The sequence below is a fragment of the Lactuca sativa genome, chromosome 8, assembly GCF_002870075.4.
Source record: "Lactuca sativa cultivar Salinas chromosome 8, Lsat_Salinas_v11, whole genome shotgun sequence".
Taxonomy (NCBI): Eukaryota; Viridiplantae; Streptophyta; class Magnoliopsida; order Asterales; family Asteraceae; genus Lactuca; species Lactuca sativa.
The window spans coordinates 147617403-147641130 of NC_056630.2; the positions used below are offsets into that span (position 1 = coordinate 147617403).

General features: G+C 33.5%; 3 protein-coding genes and 1 non-coding gene across 4 annotated transcripts; 2 read left to right on the forward strand and 2 right to left on the reverse strand.

Annotated features, from left to right (window-relative positions):
- Positions 1-283: 283 nt before the first annotated feature.
- On the forward strand, positions 284-364 carry TRNAL-AAG (transfer RNA leucine (anticodon AAG)). The gene has a single exon. It is a non-coding gene; the product is annotated as a tRNA-Leu (tRNA).
- A 10703-nt stretch (positions 365-11067) lies between these two features.
- Positions 11068-15239, forward strand: LOC111918552 (subtilisin-like protease SBT6.1). Its single transcript, XM_023914203.3, has 9 exons — positions 11068-11895; positions 11972-12100; positions 12180-12332; positions 12416-12717; positions 12797-13060; positions 13139-14186; positions 14255-14755; positions 14832-14886; positions 15043-15239. Exons 1-9 carry the CDS (start codon positions 11302-11304, stop codon positions 15120-15122), a joined length of 3126 nt encoding a protein of 1041 aa, XP_023769971.1. The 5' UTR covers positions 11068-11301; the 3' UTR covers positions 15123-15239.
- On the reverse strand, positions 15194-16940 carry LOC111918554 (uncharacterized). The gene is made up of 8 exons (XM_023914204.3): positions 16729-16940; positions 16556-16638; positions 16196-16343; positions 15994-16093; positions 15874-15910; positions 15660-15790; positions 15437-15495; positions 15194-15325 (listed from the first exon to the last, which is right to left on the reverse strand). The coding sequence occupies exons 1-8, from the start codon at positions 16816-16818 to the stop codon at positions 15236-15238; spliced, it is 738 nt and encodes a 245-aa protein (XP_023769972.1). The 5' UTR covers positions 16819-16940; the 3' UTR covers positions 15194-15235.
- Positions 16941-18364: 1424 nt separating this feature from the next.
- Positions 18365-22827, reverse strand: LOC111918555 (protein tesmin/TSO1-like CXC 5). Its single transcript, XM_023914205.3, has 7 exons — positions 22047-22827; positions 21371-21478; positions 21124-21301; positions 20561-21045; positions 19660-19754; positions 19190-19546; positions 18365-18803 (listed from the first exon to the last, which is right to left on the reverse strand). The coding sequence occupies exons 1-7, from the start codon at positions 22427-22429 to the stop codon at positions 18637-18639; spliced, it is 1773 nt and encodes a 590-aa protein (XP_023769973.1). The 5' UTR covers positions 22430-22827; the 3' UTR covers positions 18365-18636.
- Positions 22828-23728: the final 901 nt, after the last annotated feature.

Genomic DNA, 23728 nt, shown 5'->3' on the forward strand with positions numbered 1-23728 from the left:
AATGGAGGCGCGGTCTCAAAATTGCCATAAAGCACTCCTCCATACACCCTTTGTCATATATAGAAATGAAAATATTGATCTTTTTGAAATATTGGCCTTGTGATTTGTACTTTGTGACATGAAAATTTATTTATGACAAAAAAAACAATATTCAGTTTATTTATTTATTTTTTTTTTTTTTCCTTTTGAGCTGTTTTATAATAGTTAACTTTTCCTCTAAACGCTTTCAATGAAATAGTTTTACTTGGTGTTATCTAAATGTCCTTTGATTTTGCAAGCAAATGTTGAGATGGCCGAGTTGGTCTAAGGCGCCAGATTAAGGTTCTGGTCCGAAAGGGCGTGGGTTCAAATCCCACTCTCAACAAATTGTAATTTTTTATTTTGTCATACGTTATCATCTCATTCGTAGGTGATCATTGCTTTCAATTAACAATTATGACCGTTGTTTATAAATTATTTATTCTACCTTTAGTAATAAATATTTTAAATATCTAATCACCAATTAATGGCAACTTTAGGTTACATAACACATATCAAGTCAAACTTTTGTCTTTTTGTCAAACTCCCCCTGTTTATTAAAATATAATATCTAATTAGAAACATAATGCAATAATGTGATATATAACGTGATAGATTATTAATCAACTTTAAGAAATTTAAAATCAAATATGCACTAAATCAGTATTATCAAATTGAAATAATGACTAGCAATAGATAAACAACAATTTGTTATATTTTACTATGTCCATCTTTTTAGTTCAACTCATATAAAACTTTCCAAAATCGACTTATAGTACAACTTCTTCATGTGACATTTTGTGATTTTATGCATATAAATAATGTTTATTATACATACTCATATAATTATTGGAATGTTTGATGATATTTAATTTGCAGACAACTTATTGTATATGTATATGTGGTTATATTTACCTAATTAGGTTTTTTTTTCTCTCCCTAAAACGGCAAAAAAAAATATTAAAGAAACCTGCAAGTGGCTGGACCAATGTGTTGCAGTGCGATTTAATGGGGTTTACAGCAAACACATGATAAATGTTTTGTTTTGACTTTGTATAATTTATTAATAACTATGAATCTATTATTTATAGGAGAAGAGAATTCCAGGTCATTTATTGGATTTTTGTAGTCCCTAATAATTGTAAATAGTAAGAAAGTAGGTCTGATTTTATTTACTATGTTTCAAATTTTAACAAAAAAAATAGTCGAAATCCCACAGCCATCTTTTTCGCTAATAGATTCATGTGAAAAAAAAAAAAAAAGTTGTACGTTTTGTTGGGCTGCAAAAAACGTCACTCCATCATTTCGTGGGCTGTAAAAATTATCCAAATAGGTCGAGAAAATAGGTCTGATGTGGTCCCCTAATTTAAAGCGAAAAAAAAAATCTCATTGTTTACATTTTATTTTCGCATATGCTCATAAATTATTTAAATCAAATCTTCAATAGGAAAGAAAACAAGAGACGGTGTACGGGAAATTCTATATGTAAGACGATTTGTGTATGGGAAATTCTATATCATTGTTTTGTGTATCATCTCTCTTTCATGTGAGTATAATAATTTTTGTGTATTATATAACGATTTATCATCATTTGTGTATTTATAAATTTTATATATTTGTGCATTTCACCATAAGTGCACGACCACAAAAAAATTATCATGCATATATATGGTACAAAAAATTAAAATAGAATTTATATAGATAACAAATTCAATAAATATATGAACCTTACGTTTCATACCCATTATATTTCTCTAAGTACTCGACCATTAAAAGTCAGTCGTAACAAATTTTCTTTACTTTTTAAAAAAATCCTTAACGGATAATGTAAAGGGTTCAGCTATTTGGACCCTTTTTATTTTCTTCAAGGACCCCTTAATAATTATTTTAATAATTACTTTAATAATTACTTTAATAAGCTAATTATTACCAAATAATTATCTTTTTATTAATTATCATTACATAATATTAGACCCTCATGATTATTTTATATTTTACTTTAAATAAAACTAATCATTACATAATAAAATGGCTCAATATAAAGATTTGTTTATAAAAAAAGATTATTTTTATAAAAAAGTATTAAATAAAAATATATTTATTTTTTTCAAATATATAAAATAAAATATTTTAAACAAAAAAATTTAATTTATTTTTGGTTTTTTAGTGTAATTTATTAAAATCATTTTTATATGAAAGCATAATAATAAGTGACTTATGATATGTGAAAAAAATTCTCATTATAAATAAATTATAAATACGTCAGTCCATTGAATCTGGTTATTGAACAAAATTCCTCCCGTCTAAAGGTCATCAATTGGTCGCCAAATAAAATCATAAACACTCTATTTAATTAAGTCAACATTCGGTTAAAGGTCGTACAACAATACAACATCAACCCATAAATAAGGAGTGGGCCCCTTGGTCTTTAGGTATGTTTGCCCAATATCCAAAGGTTGTGGTTCGTAATAACTTCAACCCTCTTTTTGCTAAACTGTATATATATAGTTCTTCTAACATTATATGTAGTAGCTTTCACCATTCATTTACTCACTAAATGATTGTTCATGCTACATTAACAAATGAAGTGTTAAGAACATGTAAGGAAATGCATGATAATATTATATTTTTACAGATGGATCTACAAAAATGTTGGATCTATTTGAGAAAATACATTATTTTGGAGCTATATCTAATATTTTTTAGACACAATCTGCAAAAAAAATAAAATAAAAATAAAAATAATTAAAATAATTATAAAAAAAAGGTACATTTTTTCATATATTAAAATGTATATTTTCTTAAACTGAATCTGAAAAATATATAATTTTCTTATATGGGATATGAGAAAATATACAAATTTGATGTATGAAACTATACATTTTCTTTGATATAGCTCACATTTTCTTAGATGTCATCTACAAAAACCGTATATATATATATATATATATATATATATATATATATATATATATATATATATATATATATATATATATATATATATATATATTTGAAAAAAATATGATTTTTTTTTCATTTATATGTTAACCAAATAACATACATAAACACAAAAAACATATAAAAATGTATCTGATGTGCTAAAATGTACAAGTCACATATGTCATATGTGAAAACCACATATTTAATTAGCTCAAACTCCAATCAATAATACCCAAAGAATTGCAAGAATTCTTGTTATAGATTTTTTCAAAACTTCAATTTTCTTTTTGAAATTCATCGATGTCGAATCAATTGAATACACTTTTAACACTTGTTCCACTTTTGGAATACATTTCCATATATCACCATATCTTGATTTTCAACACACACACATAAACACACACACACACACACACACACACACACATATATATATATATATATATATATATATATATATATATATATATAATCCGATGGGCCGACCTTGGTGCCTTTCAAACCACAAGTACAGTGAGGAAGACTCACCTCGCAAACTAGACAAAAGCTGACGAGGTCTCGGCTCTGAATCTCAACTCCAATCAACACATATTCCAACCAAATGACCAGTCTCAATCCAAATCCCAAAATACTCTTAAGGTCAAACTTGGTCAAAGTCAAAGTCAAACTGGTCAAACCAACTGAGTCAACCCAGTCGAGTCACCTCAAAGTGAGTACGTGGGGCGTACTTCGAAGGTACGTTGGGCGTAGTCGCATGTTGACCATCATCGGTGTGGTTGACCTCGTACGCAGGGCGTACTCCAGGTACGCGGGGCGTAATCCCAAACGTCCAAAACTTCTTATTAAGTGCTTAATAGCTTAAGCACTCACGTCCATTTTTCATATCCATGGTTAAAGTACCCTCAAGAGTCATAAAATTTCCAACTTTATGACTTTGCATGTCCATTAAGAGCTTAACTCAACTTCTTAATCCATTAAGACCTTCTAAATGATGCATGTGTTGGATTAATGTCTAAGTCCATAACTATAATTGGTAAGACTTGACCCGACCCGGCATGGTCCATTTGGGTTGCATGGCATCATGCACTTGGATAGACTAAATGAGAGAAATAATAACACTTATGGTTGGTTAATATATTATAAGTTCTAATATATTAATAAGATTATTTAATTAGTATTGATCAAGAATTAATCTAGGATTAATTAAGTGATCAAAAGAAGACTAATTAAATATATGGGTTGATTGTTTAAATCATACATACTTATATAGTGGGCTAATGCTCCATGGATTATCTAGTTGGGCTAAAACTCATATGATGCTCCATGGTGTTTTTGTACTCATGGATCATGGAAATGAAAGGCCATGTCAATTAGGGTTTACATGGTGTAACCCTAACTATATATGCATCTTATTCTTGACCAAAATCGGAACTAGTGTGTGTGATAGAAGGGCTAGCCGATTTTCATGAAGTGTAGAATTCTCTCAAGTTATTCCAAGTGTATTTGGTGTTGTGTGAACCATTTGAGGTGTCACACTTGAGGCACTAGGCACTCAAGCTTCATGAAGAAATTCTACATCAAAGAGGTATGTATTCTATCTTGTTATATTCATTGTTTTGCATGCTAGATTAGGATAATAACTTGGATGTTCATAATTGCATGTATAATAGATAAAACATAGATCCAAGGTATTTAGCGTTGCATGTACACTTAGGAGTGTTAGAATGCTCAAAACCCAACAGCATGGAGCAAAACCAACCATTTGTAACCCATTTTTATGACTCAAAACCCTTCTAAGGGTCTAAAAGGATAACTTAATGGGTCAATGTCACACCCCCAAACCAAGGATGGCGGAAACGTCCGGGGGTGGAGGACTTCATGTGTAGTATCATAACAACAATGGCAATAGTGATGAAAGTAAACACAACCAACATATATATAATTGAAAGAGTTACATCATTGTATGAATTACATGTTTCAAAATCAATTACAATATGTTGACAAAATATGATAAGTTTGACGCCTCAACGTCCCATCCTCAAAAGTACTTTGTTACCTGTTTAGCGATTCCCTGAGAATACAAGTAGTTTGAAAAAGTGTCAACACAATGGTTGGTGAGTTCATAAGCTTTTGACAGTAAGAGTTGGAAAATCGATCTTTATAATGAGTTGTATGCTACCAAGAAAATCCAATATTTTCCTTATAAAAGTTATGTGATCCTAAATACCAGGACCGAGAATGAACAAGTGATTTCCAGAGTTAATGATATGAACGTGGTTTTAAATCAGCATAAACCCCTTTTTGACATGAAAGCGCACAAGTATTATTCCATACTTAAAGTAATTTCTGAGAGCTAGATCGACATAACTCACTAATTTGAAGTTAGAACCCGTAAATCTTATGATTGTTAATACCACATGTGAGCTATCATAACCATACTTGACATAGACGGCCTCGTAATACGACGTTCTTCAGGCGTCGCCGTTAAATGACACTTGTCACCACAGACCTGCCGGTCTAGCTGTTGCAAGCAGCTCTGGTGTGGGTTTGTCAAACCCAATATAGATCTATACACAACTATCACGTTCTCCCTACAAGAGACTCTGGTTACAATTTACAGGACTTTTCGACTTTGTTACTTTGGAAGTAACCCGAAGGGAATGACTCACAAATTTATTCATTAACAGATTTACGTGAACTAAACTGAAAACCTTTGGTAAATAAGTTTGAGAAGTAAATGATACATAAACTATACCTTTTATAGTTTATCCAAAACGATTGTAATGTATAAGAATTCTTTTATGAATGCCTTAATGCTATGAATCCATAAACTATGCTCATTATAGCTTAATATACGTGTTCTAAATGAATGAATAATCTTATCATGAATGACTATGTTTCAGTTTATGATGATCAACTAATAAGGAAACACATTCAATATTTAGAACTTATCGTTATACACTTTGCTCAACATAATACAAAGTGTTATGAAAGTTATAAGCTGTTAACAAATTTTCAACCTTTCTACACTGTTTTTGAAAAGTCATAGAAAAATCATACAAAGTTGAAAACTAAATCCGTAAATTCTGAGAGTTCCCAAAATGTGTCTAGTTTACTCATAATTTTTATCATGATTTTTAATGACCTCCAACTTGGGTGAAAAAGTCCATAATCACATACTGGTCCGGATTGGTGTTTGAAATGATAGGCAGTTTTGTAAAAATCACCATAAATTGTAGAAAAATCGTATGGAGATGTGCAAGTAGTCATTTTAAAGCTAAGAACTACATGAACCTAAAACAGTTTTGAAAACTAAAATGTTTAAGTTGTCCAAAACAGTCCGTGAATGGAGTTGAACTTTTCTGATGAAGGTTGTTAGAAAAGTTTAGTTATGTTCTTGGTGTTTTAACTTGTATTCCCCCCCTAAAAACTTGAGAAAACATGAAAATGTAGGGGTATGAACTCACCTTGAGTGATTTCAGTAGGTAAGTGTTGAAGAAGAGAAGTGTTCAACCCAAGAACACTTGAAGAATCACTTGAAGATTCGAAGATCTAACAAGAATGTGATGATGTTTGTGTAAGCAATCTATGATTTTGAGTGGGAGGATGTGTAATAATCATAAGAAAGATGATGATACTTACTAATTGTAGGAGAAAAGTCTTGGAGTATGCCTTGAAATTATCGAATTAGAGAGAAAAAGATGAGAGAGTTTGGAGTGTGGTTCTTGGTAAACAAAAAAATGAGAGAATGAATAAAGTGTGAGGAGAGAGGATGGATGTTCCAGCCCTAAGAACGTGGGAATAGTTGAAAATAATGAGAAAGGACCTATAAAGTGACTAGGGATGGGCTGGTGGTGAATAGTGACATAGAGTGGGTATGGGAGTGGTTGCTTGTGTCATAGAAATAAGTAAAGTCAACACTCTACCTTTGTACTTCACCCACTCTCTTTTGGATAAGGTTTTATCCTTAAAAATGTGATTAATTAATAGTTAAGAGTCCTTATATGTTAAAATAAAGTTTTGGGTGAAAATCCCGTGTTAAAACAATTAAAAACGGGCCTAAAATGCGAATTTAGTCGAAAACCGGGAGAAAAAGCATTCCCAGCGAGACCTCTTGGTCCTAGGCCGAGGTTCGGTCCTTGCTGGTGCCGAGTCGGAAGCGAAAGGTGCGAACTAGAAGCGAGAAGCGAAGGGCGAGGGGTCAGTCCGAAGGCTCGGTCCGAAGCAAGACAGAAACGAACTAGACCGAGGGAACCTTGACCCGAAATGGACCGAACGTTCGGGTTCGGGTGAGGCATGCGAGGTTCGGTTCCAGGAGTGAGGTTCGATTCGGTTCTTTGAGTGAGGTTCGGTTCGGCAGCCTTCGTCTCAGGAGGGTTTCGGTTCCTAAGAGGGGTTTCGGCTCATTAAGTCCGTTTTTCGCTTAGACTTCCGTTTTTGGGCCGTTTTCGCCAAATTCGAGGGTCGGGATGCCCCGAGTGATTATAGAAAGTTAGGAGAGATTTCGAGAGAGATTCCACATACTCAGAGAGATTTGGGAGAGATTTCATATTCTTAGAGAGATTTGGGAGAGATTTGACATACTTGGAGAGATTTCTCATACAAAGAGATATTTGGGAGAGATTTCACTTTCTTAGAGAGATTTAGGGGAGATTTGACATTCTTGGAGAGATTTCTCATACAAAGAGATGTTTGGGAGAGATTTCACATACTTAGAGAGATTTGGGAGAGATTTGACATACTTGGAGAGATTTCACATACAAAGAGATATTTGGGAGAGATTTCACTTTCTTAGAGAGATTTGGGAGAGATTTGACATATTTGGAGAGATTTCTCATATAAAGAGATATTTGGGAGAGATTTCACTTTCTTAGAGAGATTTGGGAGAGATTCTCGATAAGAAGAGATAGAGTGAAAACGATTGAGAGCGGTTTCGTGTGTGACGAATGTGAGTGTCCGGCTTCGCAATGCAAGGTCCGTAAACCCCGTTATGCCATGTTTTAGGATCTTACACGCTCCCTATGAGTATGCAACATTGTTTTATTATTCTTGTTCATTGTTTAGCATTAAGGTTAAAGAAATTTAAACACACGAACTTTCCAAGTGATGTTTTCTCATTGAGATAGTGAGTTATACAGAAATTTACATAATACAAACCCTATTATACAAGGTTTAATTGAGTTGACCGGTTTGACTCGTTGACTTTGTCCCGCTTAGACTTGACCCGAATTTGACTATTGTCACAGTCAAGAACATGGTTTGTTCATGAATCAATATTTTGGGACAAATAAGGTAACTTAAAGAGCAAAAACCTAGATCTACAAGATAGAGTGAGAAAGATGCAAGCTTTATACCTTCAAGATGTTGCAAACCAAGAAGAAATCCCAGATCCAAAGTGCACTCAACTCCAAGATCTTCTCACCACCTTCTTCTTTCTCCAAAACTTACTTTTAAGCTCAAAGTTTGCTCTCTCTTGCTCTAGGGTTGCTTGAGGGTCGAAATCACAAAAGAGGTTAGGTAAGAAGAGGTTATGAGTCCATAAGGTTGCTTAAATAGGAGCCAAAACCCTAAAATTAGGGTTTGCATGCTTTCCACGTACACCCTATGTACGAAGTGTACGCCCAGCGTACTAAGGCACGCCTTAGTATGCTTAGCGTACCCACGTACGCACAATGTACTCCTCCAGTCCCATCTTTTACCAAATTGCCACTATGTGCCCTGTTGTGCTCTTCGTTACACTTAGGGACCAAAAATGCAATATAATAAGATTATATGGTCAAATTTAGAAGCACCTCATCATCGGGATGTTATAATTCTCATCCACTTGAACTAGACTTCGTCCTCAAAGTCGGCTGCGGCGAATAACTCCGCATAATGCTCCTACATCTCAGCCTCCAGCTCCCAGGTCCACTCGGAGCCTCTGCAATGTTGCCATTGTACCTTTACCAAAGGTACATCCTTGCTATGCAGGACCTTCATCTTCATTTCCAATATAGCCATCGGTCTCTCAACATAGTTCAGACACTCATTGACCTGAATATCGTCCAACATAACCATTATCTCGCTGTCCAACATATACTTCCACAACTAAAAGACATGGAAAGTGTTGTGGATATGACTGAGCTCACTCGGAAAATCCAACCTATAAGCCACCTTGTTAACCCTGACAATCACCTAAAAACGTCCAATAAACTGGGGACCCAATTTCCCCCTCTTCCTGAAGTGTATCACACCCTTCCAGGGCGAGCCCTTCAGGAGCGTCATATCGCCGACTTGAAACTCCAACTCAGATAGGCGCCGGTCGGCCCAAATCTTCTGCCAACTCTAAGTTATATACAGCCTCTGTTTGATCTGCTGAATAAGCTTCATGGTCTGAAGGACTACTTCGGTCCTTCCCATAACCCTATGACCAACCTCTCCCCAACAAACTGGGGTACGACATCTCCGCCCATACAAGAGCTTAAAAGGTAGAGCACCAATGCCGGAGTGATAATTGTTGTTGTAGGAGAACTCCGCAAGAGGTAGGTAGGAGTCCCAACTCCTACCAAAATCAATAACACAGACCTTTGAAACGAATCAACCAAAGAAGCCAAGAGGGAGACCAAGGAAGAAAGCTTCTAAAACTGTTTCTGTTCCCTCAACATTCACAATGTAGTAGTTGGTTATTTAGATGTGATGTGTTAAGGATCAAAGGGGTTTTTGTAATTATAGTTTCATGCTATAATGTTATATTTATTAACTTTTAATTGATATAATTTTATATTTATTAATGTTATATATAATGTTATATTCTTAGGATTAATGCTATATTTATTATTTTTGTAATAAAATTTTTAATAAGTAATGGTCCCCGATTAATCCCAGCCTAGCCGATTAATCTCTTGACCCCAGTCTACCGCCGAGCTACCGTCGAACGATTTTTGCAACCTTGGTTTAAAGCTACAACTTTTGAATTGTTTTAACAACATACTTAAATTGTTAATTTAAATATAACATTACAATGTCAACTTAAATATAAATTTCAGTTCCACTTAAAAAACCAAAGAATATTTTGTAAATAGTTAAAATTGATAAATACAAAAACTAAATTGTAATATTAATTTAATTAAAATATTTCCTAAAGATATTTTTATAATCATGAAAAGTTTTTAAATAAGTAGCTTAAAATAACTTACAATAACAATAGGTAAAAATAACTCTATATAAATGATTATATTGTTATCTTTAAAATAAATAAAAAAACAATGTTTGATGTTTTAAATAATTATAATGACAGAAATTAAAACATTAAACAAATAAATTTAAAAAAAAATTAATTAACAATGACAACAGTTAAAAATAATATTAAACCATATATTATATTTAATTTTATTAATGTGTAACTCACGGGTAGAAGTCATTCAAACGATTGTGATTATGCAGTTATAATAGATGTATATATTATCATATAATTCAAAATAATCAATATATTATATCAATTTAATTTATGAATTATTATATCAAATTTAACAACAATGTTATTGTTATATTTAAAAGACATATATTTGTAAAGACTTTCAACTATATATGTGTTCATACGCAACGCTCTGACATTCGCCTAGTTTTTATTTGTTTGGTACATCTGTCACCACTGACTTTTGTGGTTTGACAATTTAACTCTTACTAAGTTTTATTTAACACGTAACAACTTATTTTCTACTACTCTCAAATACATTACTGTTGCCGCAACGCGCAACGGGTAAAACTTTATTCTTATACTAAGGCTTAGGGGAGTGGCTGCGGTCTCTACCGCAGTCTCCTTCCACCTCAGCATGAACACCCCCTTTCACTGCAGTTTGGGTGCGGTGGAGGCCGCATTGCGGTAGTCTCTGGCCGCACTCCGTTTTCTCTTTCTTCTCTTTTACTTACTTTCTTTCTCTCTCTCTCTCTCATCTTCTTTCTTTTCTTTTTTCTTTTCTCTCTCCTAACATTTTCCCCACTCCCTCGTTGCGGTTTATAGTTGATGAAATAAAAAAAAATCTGAGTTGGCGTCTATGTGGCATAGGAGAGAGTACGGTTTCGGCGGCACCACTCCCTCCGGCTTAATTTCTCAAAAAAAAAAAAAAAAAAAATCTCTACCAAAATTGAAAGAAAAAAACATAAATTAAACGGACAAAAGCTGAAACAATCGAAGTTATCTTTGGATTTGTTTAACGACTTCGAAAAAGTTCCATCGATTTCAATTTTCATATACAGTTAAAGGCACTGAAGAAGACGACATTCCATGTCCAAAAAAATTCTTCAAATCCAACCATCAATGAGGAATCTTTCCCGCCAAATCAATTAAACCAGAGCGTCATCATGACGAAGATCCTTACCCCCAAATTCAATTTCTCATTCATCTTCCTCTGCATCTCAATCTCCATTTACCGCTTCAACAACCCATCAGAAAACCAAACCCTAATCCCAAAACCATCACTACAACCACCACCACCACCACCACCACCACCACCGATCAATCGCAAGAACCACATTGTCAGATTCATCCAATACAAGAAAGCGGAAGACCACAAGGCGTATCTCGAGCATAACGCCAATGAAGTACCGTACAACTCGTGTTCTTGGGAATGGATCGACAGAAACAACCCTGCTTCTAAATTCCCCACGGATTTTGGAGTCGTCTCCATCGACGATGACGCTGTTGATTCGGTTATTAGGAAGTTTGAGACACTGGAGATGGTGAAAGATGTTAGGGTTGATTCGAGTTACCATTTAAGAAACTTGCTTGGTGGAATGAAGAAGAAAAGTTATGAGCGAGTTGGGGCGTTTGTAGATGGGAAGAAGCGACCTGGGAAGATCTTCACGTCGATGTCGTTTACTGATGGTGAAGATTTCGTAGCTGCAGCCACGACTGCTAACCAGACGATTGAGTGGAAACGACAGCTTTTATCTCAGGTAAATATCAACAACATTTGAATCCATTAGTTCCTTCTATGGCAATCATTGTGTGATCCGATTACTTTCGATGCAGAAATCTCAAGTTACATCCCTGTTTGGAGCAGATGAACTTTGGTCAAAAGGGTACACTGGAGCAAAAGTAAAGATGGCTATATTTGATACTGGAATTCGTTCTGATCACCCCCATTTCCGCAATATAAAGGTATCATTGCCATTGATGGACTCCATGGCTTTCTCTATTTGTCGTCATCCAAAGGTTTATTTCCTTTTCACAACTTCAGGAACGCACAAACTGGACCAATGAGAATTCACTAAACGATAATCTCGGACATGGAACATTTGTTGCTGGAGTGATTGCTGGTGAAAACACAGAATGTCTAGGGTTTGCACCAGATACAGAGATTTACGCTTTCCGTGTGTTTACAGATGCACAGGTAACACATACACTACAGTTCCTCATCATTTCCATCTTCAAAACTATCTTAAGAGTCATAATTTTCTATTCAGCTTATTACAGGTTTCATACACATCATGGTTTCTTGATGCATTCAACTATGCAATCGCAACCAACATGGATGTCTTGAACCTAAGCATCGGTGGCCCTGATAACATGGATCTTCCATTTGTAGAGAAAGTCTGGGAATTAACAGCAAGCAACATTATAATGGTGTCTGCAATTGGCAACGATGGACCATATTATGGCACTTTAAACAACCCTGCTGATCAAAGTGATGTAATCGGTGTTGGTGGAATAGATTACAGCTCCAACATTGCTTCATTTTCATCACGTGGCATGAGCACTTGGGAGATCCCTCATGGGTATTCTATTTTTTTTCATATGTTTAGTTAAATGATCAAAGATTTAATCAAAATCTATAAAATTTGATCTTTACTACAGATATGGACGTGTAAAACCAGATGTAGTTGCATATGGGAGGAATATCAGAGGATCTGCTATAGGAACAGGATGTAGAACACTATCAGGAACAAGTGTAGCAAGTCCTGTAGTTGCTGGTGTTGTGTGTCTTCTTGTTAGTGTCATCCCTGAAAGTGAAAGAAAGAAGATCTTGAATCCTGCAAGCATGAAGCAAACCCTAGTCGAAGGTGCTGTGAAGCTTTCTGGTCATAATATGTATGAGCAGGGTTCCGGAAGGGTTAATTTGTAAGTTTTTATATATCTTTTTTGTAGCAAAAAGACGTATTTTTTTTTCTTTTTTAATATCTTTTTGATATATAACAGGTTAGAATCATATGAAATCTTGAAAAACTACAAGCCTCGAGCGACAATCTTCCCGAATGTTCTTGACTACACAGACTGCCCATACACGTGGCCTTTCTGCCAACAACCGCTATACGTAGGCGGCATGCCTGTGCTTTTCAACGCCACCATCCTCAACGGAATGGGAGTAATCGGCTACTTCTCATCTCCACCATCATGGATTCCGGCGACTGAACAAGGTAATCTCCTCAACATCCGTTTCACTTACTCCGACGTCATCTGGCCATGGACTGGCTACCTCGCTTTACACCTCCAAATCAAAGAAGAAGGATCTGACTTTTCCGGCGAGATCTCCGGGAAGGTGGTCGTTCATATCTACTCCCCTCCGGCGACCGGAGAAACCACCTTCCAAAACAGCACGTGCGTGTTACATCTAAAACTACAAGTGATTCCGACTCCGGTGAGATCAAAACGGGTTTTATTCGATCAATTTCATAACATAAAATACCCACCCGGGTATGTCCCTAGGGATTCATTATCCGTTCATAACGACATTCTCGATTGGCATGGAGACCATTTGCATACGAATTTTCATTCAATGTTTAACGTTTTAAGAGAAGAAGGCTACTTTATTGAAACGCTTGGATCCCCGTTGACTTGCTTTGACGCGAACAATTACGGGAGTTTGTTAATGGTGGATCTTGAAGACGAGTATTTCGAAGAGGAGATTCGAAAGCTAAAAGACGATGTTGTGGTTAGTGGGTTGGGTTTGGTGGTGTTTGGTGATTGGTATAACGTCGACACTATCACAAAGATGAGATTTTTCGATGACAATACACGGAGTTGGTGGACCCCAGTGACAGGTGGCGCGAATATACCCGCTTTGAACGAGCTTTTGGGCCCATTTGGGATTGCGTTTGGTGATCGGATTCTCAATGGAAATATCAAAATCGAACATGATAGGTGTAGGTATGCATCGGGAAGCAACATTGTTAAGTTCCCAAAAGGTGGGTTTTTGCATCGGTTTCCTTTGTTTGATAGCGCGGGTAACAATGGGCATACGGATAAGGTACACATGTGAATTTACTATTTTACCCTTTTTGAGATTATGAACTTATGTTAACGAGTTTATTTTAGGGAGATGGAGATGCAGCGATTCTTGGATTAGTGGAAGTTGGAGAGGGTAGAATTGGCGTATATGGTGATTCCAACTGTTTGGATTCCAGTCATATGGTGAAAGATTGTTTCTGGCTTTTAACAAAAATGTTGGATTTCACAAGCAAAAGCATTAAAGATCCGGTTTTGTTTTCCAATTCAGTGAAACTGAAACAATCGTTGAATGAAGGTGATGAACGATTACCTTCTAGAAGAACGGAATTGAATTTCTCAATGTATTCCGGAGTGATCGGAAAGGAATTGGTGTGTCGGAATGACTCGAGGTTTGATGTGTGGGGAACAAAGGGGTATGGGTTGCAAGTCAGAGGAAGAAACCATAGATTGCCAGGTCATCAGGCTATTGATTTGGGTAGTGGTTTAAAAAACTCTTCATCTGATTACTCTATTCAAAAAGGTTTCAAGAACAAAAGGAGTTTTTCATTTTCGGGGAATAAATTCTTCAGCTTTCTGTATGCAGATGATGTAAGAATCTCAAACTTGTACTTTTATTTGTTATATATTTGGTATTATGGATAACAAATTGTAATTTTATATGCAGCCTCTTGTGATATTTCCAAATCAGTGGTTTGTACCTTGTATCATTGCTGTTTTTGGTGAGTGAATTTTATGTATATATATATATATATATATATATATATATATATATATATATATATATATATATATATATATATATATATATATATACACACACACACATTGTGAGCTCAATTTATGTTATGACCTAATTATTATTATTTTTGTTTCAGGGGTTTTTCTTGTAACAAGTTTATGTAAAATTCGACAGAAAAGGCGTCGAAGAAGGAAAGTATCTGGATCCAGTAGATAAACATATTTTTTTAACCATGGAAATGATTTTTTTTTTTGCAAATGTATAGATGAAAAGATTATGAAATTTTGGAATGATGCTAATGATAATAATAATAATAATAATAAAAGTAGTCATATTCTTCGGCTTCCACATACTGATAATATCTCGTTATTTGGTCGCGACTTCATGAATAACACACCCCGTCTGTTCTTACTTTTGTCCTACAAAAAAATGGGGAAGAATTTGATAGTGATTAGTTTGTTATATTTGTTGATATATATGAGGATAATTAAAGAAAATGTTTTATAAGAAATTAAGGAAACATAAATCACCTGTAATTGAAAAGATTGAGATTTTGGTTGAACAGATAGGCTGTCTCGAACTGGAAAAACTGAAATAAATAAATAAGTATTTAAATCGAGGAGACTTTTTGGGCTATTTCGCTACAATAGAGATTAGGTAGACATTTGTGTTTTGATACATACAAAAATCAGTTTTGTCCGATTAAAATGACAAAGGAATATTTGTTTTTTTTAAGGTTTTAGATATATATACCTCGAATGGACGATGATGAACACAACGGTTTGTAGCTGTTACAAGTGTACAAGAAAAGTGGAACTTCTTCATCTACCTTAAATTCATCGTTTCCTTTTATATCTTTTGCACTAATTCGACTCTCAGATTCCCTGTAAAATACATAGGACGTTATATCCAATGAAATGGTGACGTGTGTAATATTTATTAAATAAGGAAAAGAAAAATATGATACCTGAAGCTTTGATTTAGTTTCAAAACATTTGAAACAGCTGATTCGAACGTAACTCTATGTCAGACAAACATAAACAGATAACATATAACATAAAACAAAAAGAAAAAGATCGAATCTTACGTGGTTTTATATAACGAGAATTGTATCTCAGAAGATTCTCTCTTGAGGAAACTTTAGCTAGAGCAATCTTATGAGAATAGTCTTGACAAGTCAACAGTTTCTATTTCGTAAGTTAAAAATAACTTTAATTAAATTTGAACATAAACAAAAAATGTACAACTTTCAAAATGCTATTAACATAAATACATAATACATAACTCACTTGATTCAAAAAATTGATTTTGACTTCTGTTTGATTTATTGAACAAGTTTTAGACAAATGATGATCAAGATTAGCAGAAACGGATCCAAGATGATCCACAACAGTCACCAAGGCACTTTGTATGTATTCCTTCGTGTTCTTAACAACTCTGAAAAGTCAAAGTCAAAGTCAAAGTCAAACTTACTCATTTTCAAATCCAATTTATACGTTGAATTTTTAATATTTTTAGCTCAAACTTTCTGCTATCGTATTAAAAGTTGTCTTTCCAAACTACATCTGTAACTCATTCTTTCTATAATTTAGAATTAAAATCAAAAAAGTTTGACCTAAAAAAGTCAAAATCGGAATGTGGTTGCTTACAGTTGCTTTTGGTTGGAATTTAAGAAAGTGGATTGGTAGGAATCTGCTGCATGATGAAGCTGTGAACACAAATCTTTCAACTCCTGCAACAAAAACAAATCAAAATTCAAAAATTCAAAACAAAAATCAATCGAATTATGAAAAGAACAAAGATTTCGGGGTTATAAACTGACTTGAAGAGATTTCTTGAAAGTGGTTTCGTTTTCTGATTCAGATTGTGGGGTTTGTTTATGATCTTCAGAAGATGGGGATGAGTTCTTCATTTTCTTTGAGGTTTTTTTTTCTTCATTTGATTGGTTAATGGTTATATTAATAGTAAAAACATGCAAAAACACACACAAAAACACCTGGGTATGTGTGTGTTTATAAAGAAATAAATAAAGAATATAAGATTCTTTAGTTTGAACAGAAAAGGCATGGGGAACTTAATGGGCAGAAATATATAGAAAGAAAGATAACAAACTTTTTATATATTTTCATTTCATTCCCGTGATCTCTTGTGTTATTCCCAGAGATACCCTTTTTTTTCAATCACTCTAGTAATTAAGAAATTATAAGTTGGTTTTTCAAAAAATTCAGTTAACTAAAAATATAGAAAAAACACACACACACACACATAGTTTACAAATAAGTCTTAAATTCAATAATATATATTTTTTTTGTACGTGCTTAAATACTTCTTGTTTGTTGTAGATGTATAATCGGATTATTTATTATTATTTTTGGTATTTTGATTTCAAATAGACAAGAAGAATGTGATCTAGATTTCTGGATTCTGTCATATCCAAAAACATTCTAGGTTTAAAGATCTATAATTAGACTAAAAAATTAGTTAAAACCCATTAAATTATAGATTTTGTTTTAGGAAATTTTATATTTAAGTGAGACAAAATTTATATGCAAAGATGCAGGAAATTCACATGAAGTCAGTCGGGTTTCTAGTCTTACATATATATTTATTTATTATATTTAACTATTAAATATTTAAGAGAGAATGTAGTTGTTTTAATGAAAGATTAAACAAATGGAGTTGCCATGCTAAACCACATGTATGTTACCTATGCTTACAAATGGTTTTATTTATTTATTTATTAAAAGTACAAAAAGACAATCAATCTTAATCTATGAAGATGTTCTTAACCTAAATACTTAGTTTAAGGTGATGATGTGGGTAGTTGTTTATTTATACAACAGCAGTTTTGTTTTTTTTTCACAAACAATAGAAAAAACTTGTTAACTTCTTGCATTTTGTTATCAAATAAGCTAATCTAACATTTTTTTCCCCTAAATTTGGATTTGGTAAGTTACACATCTAGTAAACACTTAAAAAAACATAAGTTGTTTTAAATAAGCAAATCCCAACATTATCTAAATAAGCAAATAAGATTTTAAATTAAATCTACATAAATATACTTCTTTTCTTAAAATTATACTCTCACTCAAAGCTGTTAAGATCTGAATCTATCTTACATACGATATTTTAAGGTTTGGAAAAATGAATTATTCTCCAAATTTGCTTACAAGGTGGTGTTAATGCAAGAGTCATTATAATTTGATATTGATTAAGACATGAAATTAACTTTAACTTCTTAAGTATTAACCATAATCTTTATAGAAGCAAACCACAACAATTATTTTAACAAATGAAAGCAAGTATTTGTATAAAATAATTAACAATCAACATTTTTCTTCTTTCAACAAAAGAACAATGTCTATATGATGAACTCTCATGTTAATCCCAATTGATCTTTAGTCAACACTTGAAAAAAGAAATTAGTAAAAATTGATATTTATTAAAAAAAAAAAACAAAAAAAACTCCATGGATCCATCACAGTATACATAAAGATCACACCCACATTTTACATTACATTTTCACTATCACAAAACCTACCTCAACTATAATATTCATCAATAAAAAAAAAAACTATGTTAAATTTAAAAAAATAAAAATTAAGAGTATTCATGTTAGTAAATCTAACAATGGGGGAGGGGGGCAAACTGTAATTTCCATCTCTGCATCAAAGAATAGCTTAACACTAATTATATGATGCAGCTTTACTCTTTTTTCTACTCAAATCTTTTATCTCTCTTTTTCTTGTTTTAATTTTAATTCTCCATTTTCAGCACGAAAAGGGATTTTCATATGTGTTCCATTGTTTTCAAAGCCATTGTTGAATTGTTCATGTTGACTTTCCATTTGACTTTGACCTCCTGAATCACTTCTAGCCAATGAAGAGCATTGTGTTTCTGTACAAGGGTGAATATAAAGTTAGAATCTCAAGGGTATTTCAGACATTTGACAAACAACGAAACACTATCCAAAAACAAAGTATCAATCAAAAGCATGGACTCCTGAGAAAGTTGCAATCTTTAGAAATTTCTCATTATACCCTTTAACTAGTTTTGGGAATTTGTATTTGGTTCACAAGATTCCTAATTTTGCTCAAGGGTATTTTAGACATTTGATAAACAATGAATCAAAACAAACGCTATCCAAAAACTCCGGAAATAGAAAGTTGCAATCTTTAAGAACTTGACATTATAAATCTTTACAAAATTCGACTTTTAGGGTAAACAAGATTCCTAATTTCATCCAAGGGTATTTCGGACATTTGACAAACAATCAAACTTACCTTTCAATTCTCCAAAAGTGATGAGGCGATTAAGACAATCACGAAAAGCTGTCAAGACAATCTTCTCCTGAGCAGCATAAGTTTCAGTCACCACCTGTCCATTTGGCAGCTGACATGGCACGTGGGCCCCACCGGGTATAGAATTTGAAGCAGTGAAAACCGTATCTTGTTCATCACACATCAATGCTAAAGTTCCAGGGGACATGGGCCTCCCTTTTGACCCATCTGGCCCATCTGAACCAGACCCATTTGGGCCCATTTCATCATCATCATTGTGGGCCCCACTTGAAGGTTCATCTGCCACCACTTTTTCAGTTTCAGGTTCTTCTTTTAATGTTGAGCTTTCTCTCTGCTCATCTGTATTTTTACAAAAAAAAAATCTCATTTTAAAAAAAAAAAAAATGTAAAGATATTATATTTTATAATAAACAAAAATAAATGAAAGTACATTGCTATTTTGTTAGAATTACCTGCAAGCATTCTTGCAGCTTCATTTGCATAAACCACTAAAACAGAACAAAGCTCCTTTATATCATCTGGCCTAATAAGATCTGCTAAAAGAGACCTTCAATTTCAACAATTGATCAAATAGTTAGTTTTATAAAAAAAAACATTGCAACTTAAAAGATTTTATAAACATGTATTAAATGCAAGAAACAACAATGTACTTTCATTAATTTGTTGATTATAATAGGGTTAATCTCAAAAAAGACCTTATATTTTGTGTTTTTTCCAGATTAAACCTCAAAAAAAAAATTGTCTGAAAAAAACCTTGTATTTTTTCATTTTTTCCGAAAAAGCCCTCAACTTTGTATTTTTTCTGAAAAAAACCTTCAACCTTCTAAATGCTTCCAAATAAACCCTCAACTTTTTTAGTTTTTCTCGAAAGAATCCTAACATTTTACAATTTTTTTGAGGGAAATTGTCAAAAAAGTCCCAATATTTTTGGAAAAGATTCATTTCAATCCCAATTTTTTTTTAACAGAAAAGTCCCGATTATTTAATTTTGGCTCAAATTAACAATTTTTTTTTTTCTTTTAATAGGAAATGACAAATTATCGTGTAAAATGAAATAATCAGAACTTTTCTGTTCAAAAAAAAAATTTGGGATTAAAGTGAAACTTTTCCGAAAATATTAGGACTTTTCTCAATTATGACAATTTCCCTTTTTTTGGCAAAAAATGACTAAAAGGACCAAATCATGAAAAATGAAAAAATACACAGTTTTTTTCAAGCAATTTTTTTTTTGAGGTTTAATCCAGAAAAAACACAAAATACAAGGTCTTTTTTGAGATTAACCCTATTATAAATATCCACCAATTTAAAGCAATAAAAAATGAAAGTACATTGCTATTTCATGAATTCACATACCTGTATGTAAATTTAGAAGGGCCCACTGGAGCAACATTAGAAACACGAGGTGGAAGAAGAACAGGAGACATTGAAGAAGAAGAAGAAGAAGGAGCAGAAGCTTTAACATGATTCATTTGTTGAAATTGTGGAATCCTATGAATAGATGATGAATCTTTCTCCATGGGCCCACCAAAGTAGAGTTCTTGCCCCTTCCTTTTCCGGGAAACTGGCGGTGATCCATAACCAGAGGAGCCAATTGCTCCGGTGATGGCGGCATTTGCCGCCTGTTGAAGATAAGCAATGTTATTGCCTGAATCACCATGAAAAAGTGCTTGTCTTTCTTCACTTCCTTCAAAATTCTTGCAATCCATACATCTGCAATTATCAGAACAAAGAATGTTTGCTTGAAAACATTCACAGTATTTCTTTAAGCATCCTGATTTTTTACAATGGCATCCTTTGTTGTGTTTTCCTAATACCACAACTACTTCCCCTGTTTCTTCCTGAAATATATTACAATAATGTAGTGTTACTGATGTTACTCAGGAAGGGTAGTTTCGTAAATTTTATAAAATACTTACTCTATGATCACGGGTTCCATGTGGACTACTTGCAATTTTAGGTCTAAATGCATTTGGATTTCGTTCTAATGTTGCTTCAACAGCATCTCTTCTTGCACTCTCATTGTCAACATTGTTATGACAGTTTACACAGTTGCATCCATCACAATATATTCCAGATGCAAAGCATTCACAATATCTGAAAGATATAACATAGTATTATAAATGTATCATAGAATAATGTTTTGTTTTTTTTTAATGTACTTACAACTTCAAGCATCGTGAGTGTTTGCAGTTGCATTGTTTTTGTTTCTTTGGAGTTCCATCTTTTATTTCAACATTTTGTCTTGGACGTGCTTTTGGAGATTCGATTTTCCTGAAAAGGGAAAGTATTAGTTTTTATTTAAACGAATAAGACAATGTTGAGGCTTTGTTTTAGCAAAGAAAAGAGCCTCATTAAATGCACAAAGAAAAAGGGAATAATCGATATGTTATTTCTGTTGTCTTGTTATAGATATAAAGGTAGTGAGCTATCCCAAAGTATATAAAGTTTGTATGAGTTCATTTGAGATTAAGCCCCAAATGCAGAATGAAAATGCATATTGGTTATTAGATATAGTTTTTCAATCTAACAATATTCAGTGCCTCAGTGTGTGTAGAGTTTATGTTTTAATCCTAAATGGAGCATGAGGGACATTCATCAAAATCAAAAATTTTAACCAATATTAGAGGCAAGGTCACTAAAGAGAATCAATCTCCAAATGATGATTATTGTTTAATGTCTAATTGAAGAGAAAGTTACAATTTTTTTTTTAATGGAAGATTTGAGGTTTTGCAAATACGCTTGATTTGAATCGATACAAATGCCCTTTAATGTTAAATTATATATTGAATCAGAAACTCCTTAATTGGAGTTTTGATTAGGCATAATGCAGAATACTTACACAGGCCTTATAGGTGGTTGTTGATGAGTGGTTGCAGCGTGAGATTGCTGCATCGATGGATTCAACGGTATTGGATGAGGGTGTGGCTGTGGGTGTGGATGTAGCTGTGGTTGCGGCGGCGGCAGCTTTGGCTGTGACGGAGACGGTGGTGGCTGTTGCATCTGTCCTGCCATCAGCCGTTGAGGATGCTCCGGGAAAACAACTGTGGTTGCCGTAACTGATGCACTGCCACTGCCACCAACACTATTAAAATCCAGCTGGCGCGCGAGCTTCTTTGCCGCCGGGAAATCCGTCGATGTCGTCGGAGCCGCTGCCGCTGCAGCCTCGGTTTGAGTCTTTTTCGGAGGGAAATTCAAATCCCCTCCGCCTTCACCTTTCTCCATTCTTACTTATCCAAATTTCAAATTGTCTGCTGAATAAAAACTTGTGTAGGAAAAAAGAAAGGGAGAAACAATCAAATTCGTTCACTAAATTTCCCAATTTGATACCAAATTCAACAACTATTGGTATAAGAAATCAACCCCAGAGAGAAACCCAGAAAAGAAAAACCATCAAAAGCTTCTATCACTCAACTCCAACAGCTCAGATTCACAGCTTGAATTCGTCAAAGATTTGCCTCAAATCAGCAGAAAGCCGATCCACGCAACGTCGTGAAAGCATAGGAAGCCAGTAATTGTGATGAAAGACGTAATTAATTTGGATGTGATAAATAGATGAAAAAAAATCGAAAAGGGGGAAAAACTAAAGAGAAGCAAAATAGAGGCTTTCTCCTTTCGTAGCTTTGTTCCTCCCTCTCTCGAGCTTTTGAAATTCAATTTTGTAAATATTCGACGGTATGATCATGTCTTGGTATTCCCATCGGATGGCTATGGTTGAATCATTTGATCCAACGGCTATGCTTGATTCCGGAGTCAATTGGTGATTCCAGTACGTTGATTCATACGACTCCCATGTAAGAATTAAGAAAAGATTATGTCATAAATTAGATGATTATTGTTCATAGTGAACATATATTTTCATAATTTTTTTTTTTTTTAAATAAATAGATTCGGAATAAAACTTTGGTGAACAAATGTTGATTGAATAATTATAATAAATATTAGATAAACTTATAATAGATTTATATGTAACTTGTTTTCATATATTACGACTTATCAGATTTTATTTATAACAAGAGGCATTTTCAAAGTTAATATATTAATTTAAAGTATATTTTTCAAGATCATAATACACATCTATCATTATTTTTTAAGACTTCAAATAAAGGTTTGAAAATAAAAATTGGTGAACAAATATATTATAGCAAGAGACATTTTTTTACTTACCGAATTTTTTTAATCAAATTCATGTATGTACATTGCTTTTGATAGCAATTAAATTTTTACAAGGCAACTAAACATCATTCCATGTGGTTATATTAGTGTTGTGTATAAGAATATGCGTTTTTCATTTCCATTTAACATGATTAACAATTTTGAACATGCCTATACAATAGTCGATTGTAAATATATCACACAAGAAATATGAAACGGTTATCTTTGATACATGTTTTAATAGTTCTAAAATATTAAGATAATTATTGTGCCTTATTAATTACGTAAAATGAACAATTACGTAAAACTTCATTGCACACTGCGTTTCAAGCTCTTAAGTAAGATCTAAGGTTAAGGTTTGAAAATTAA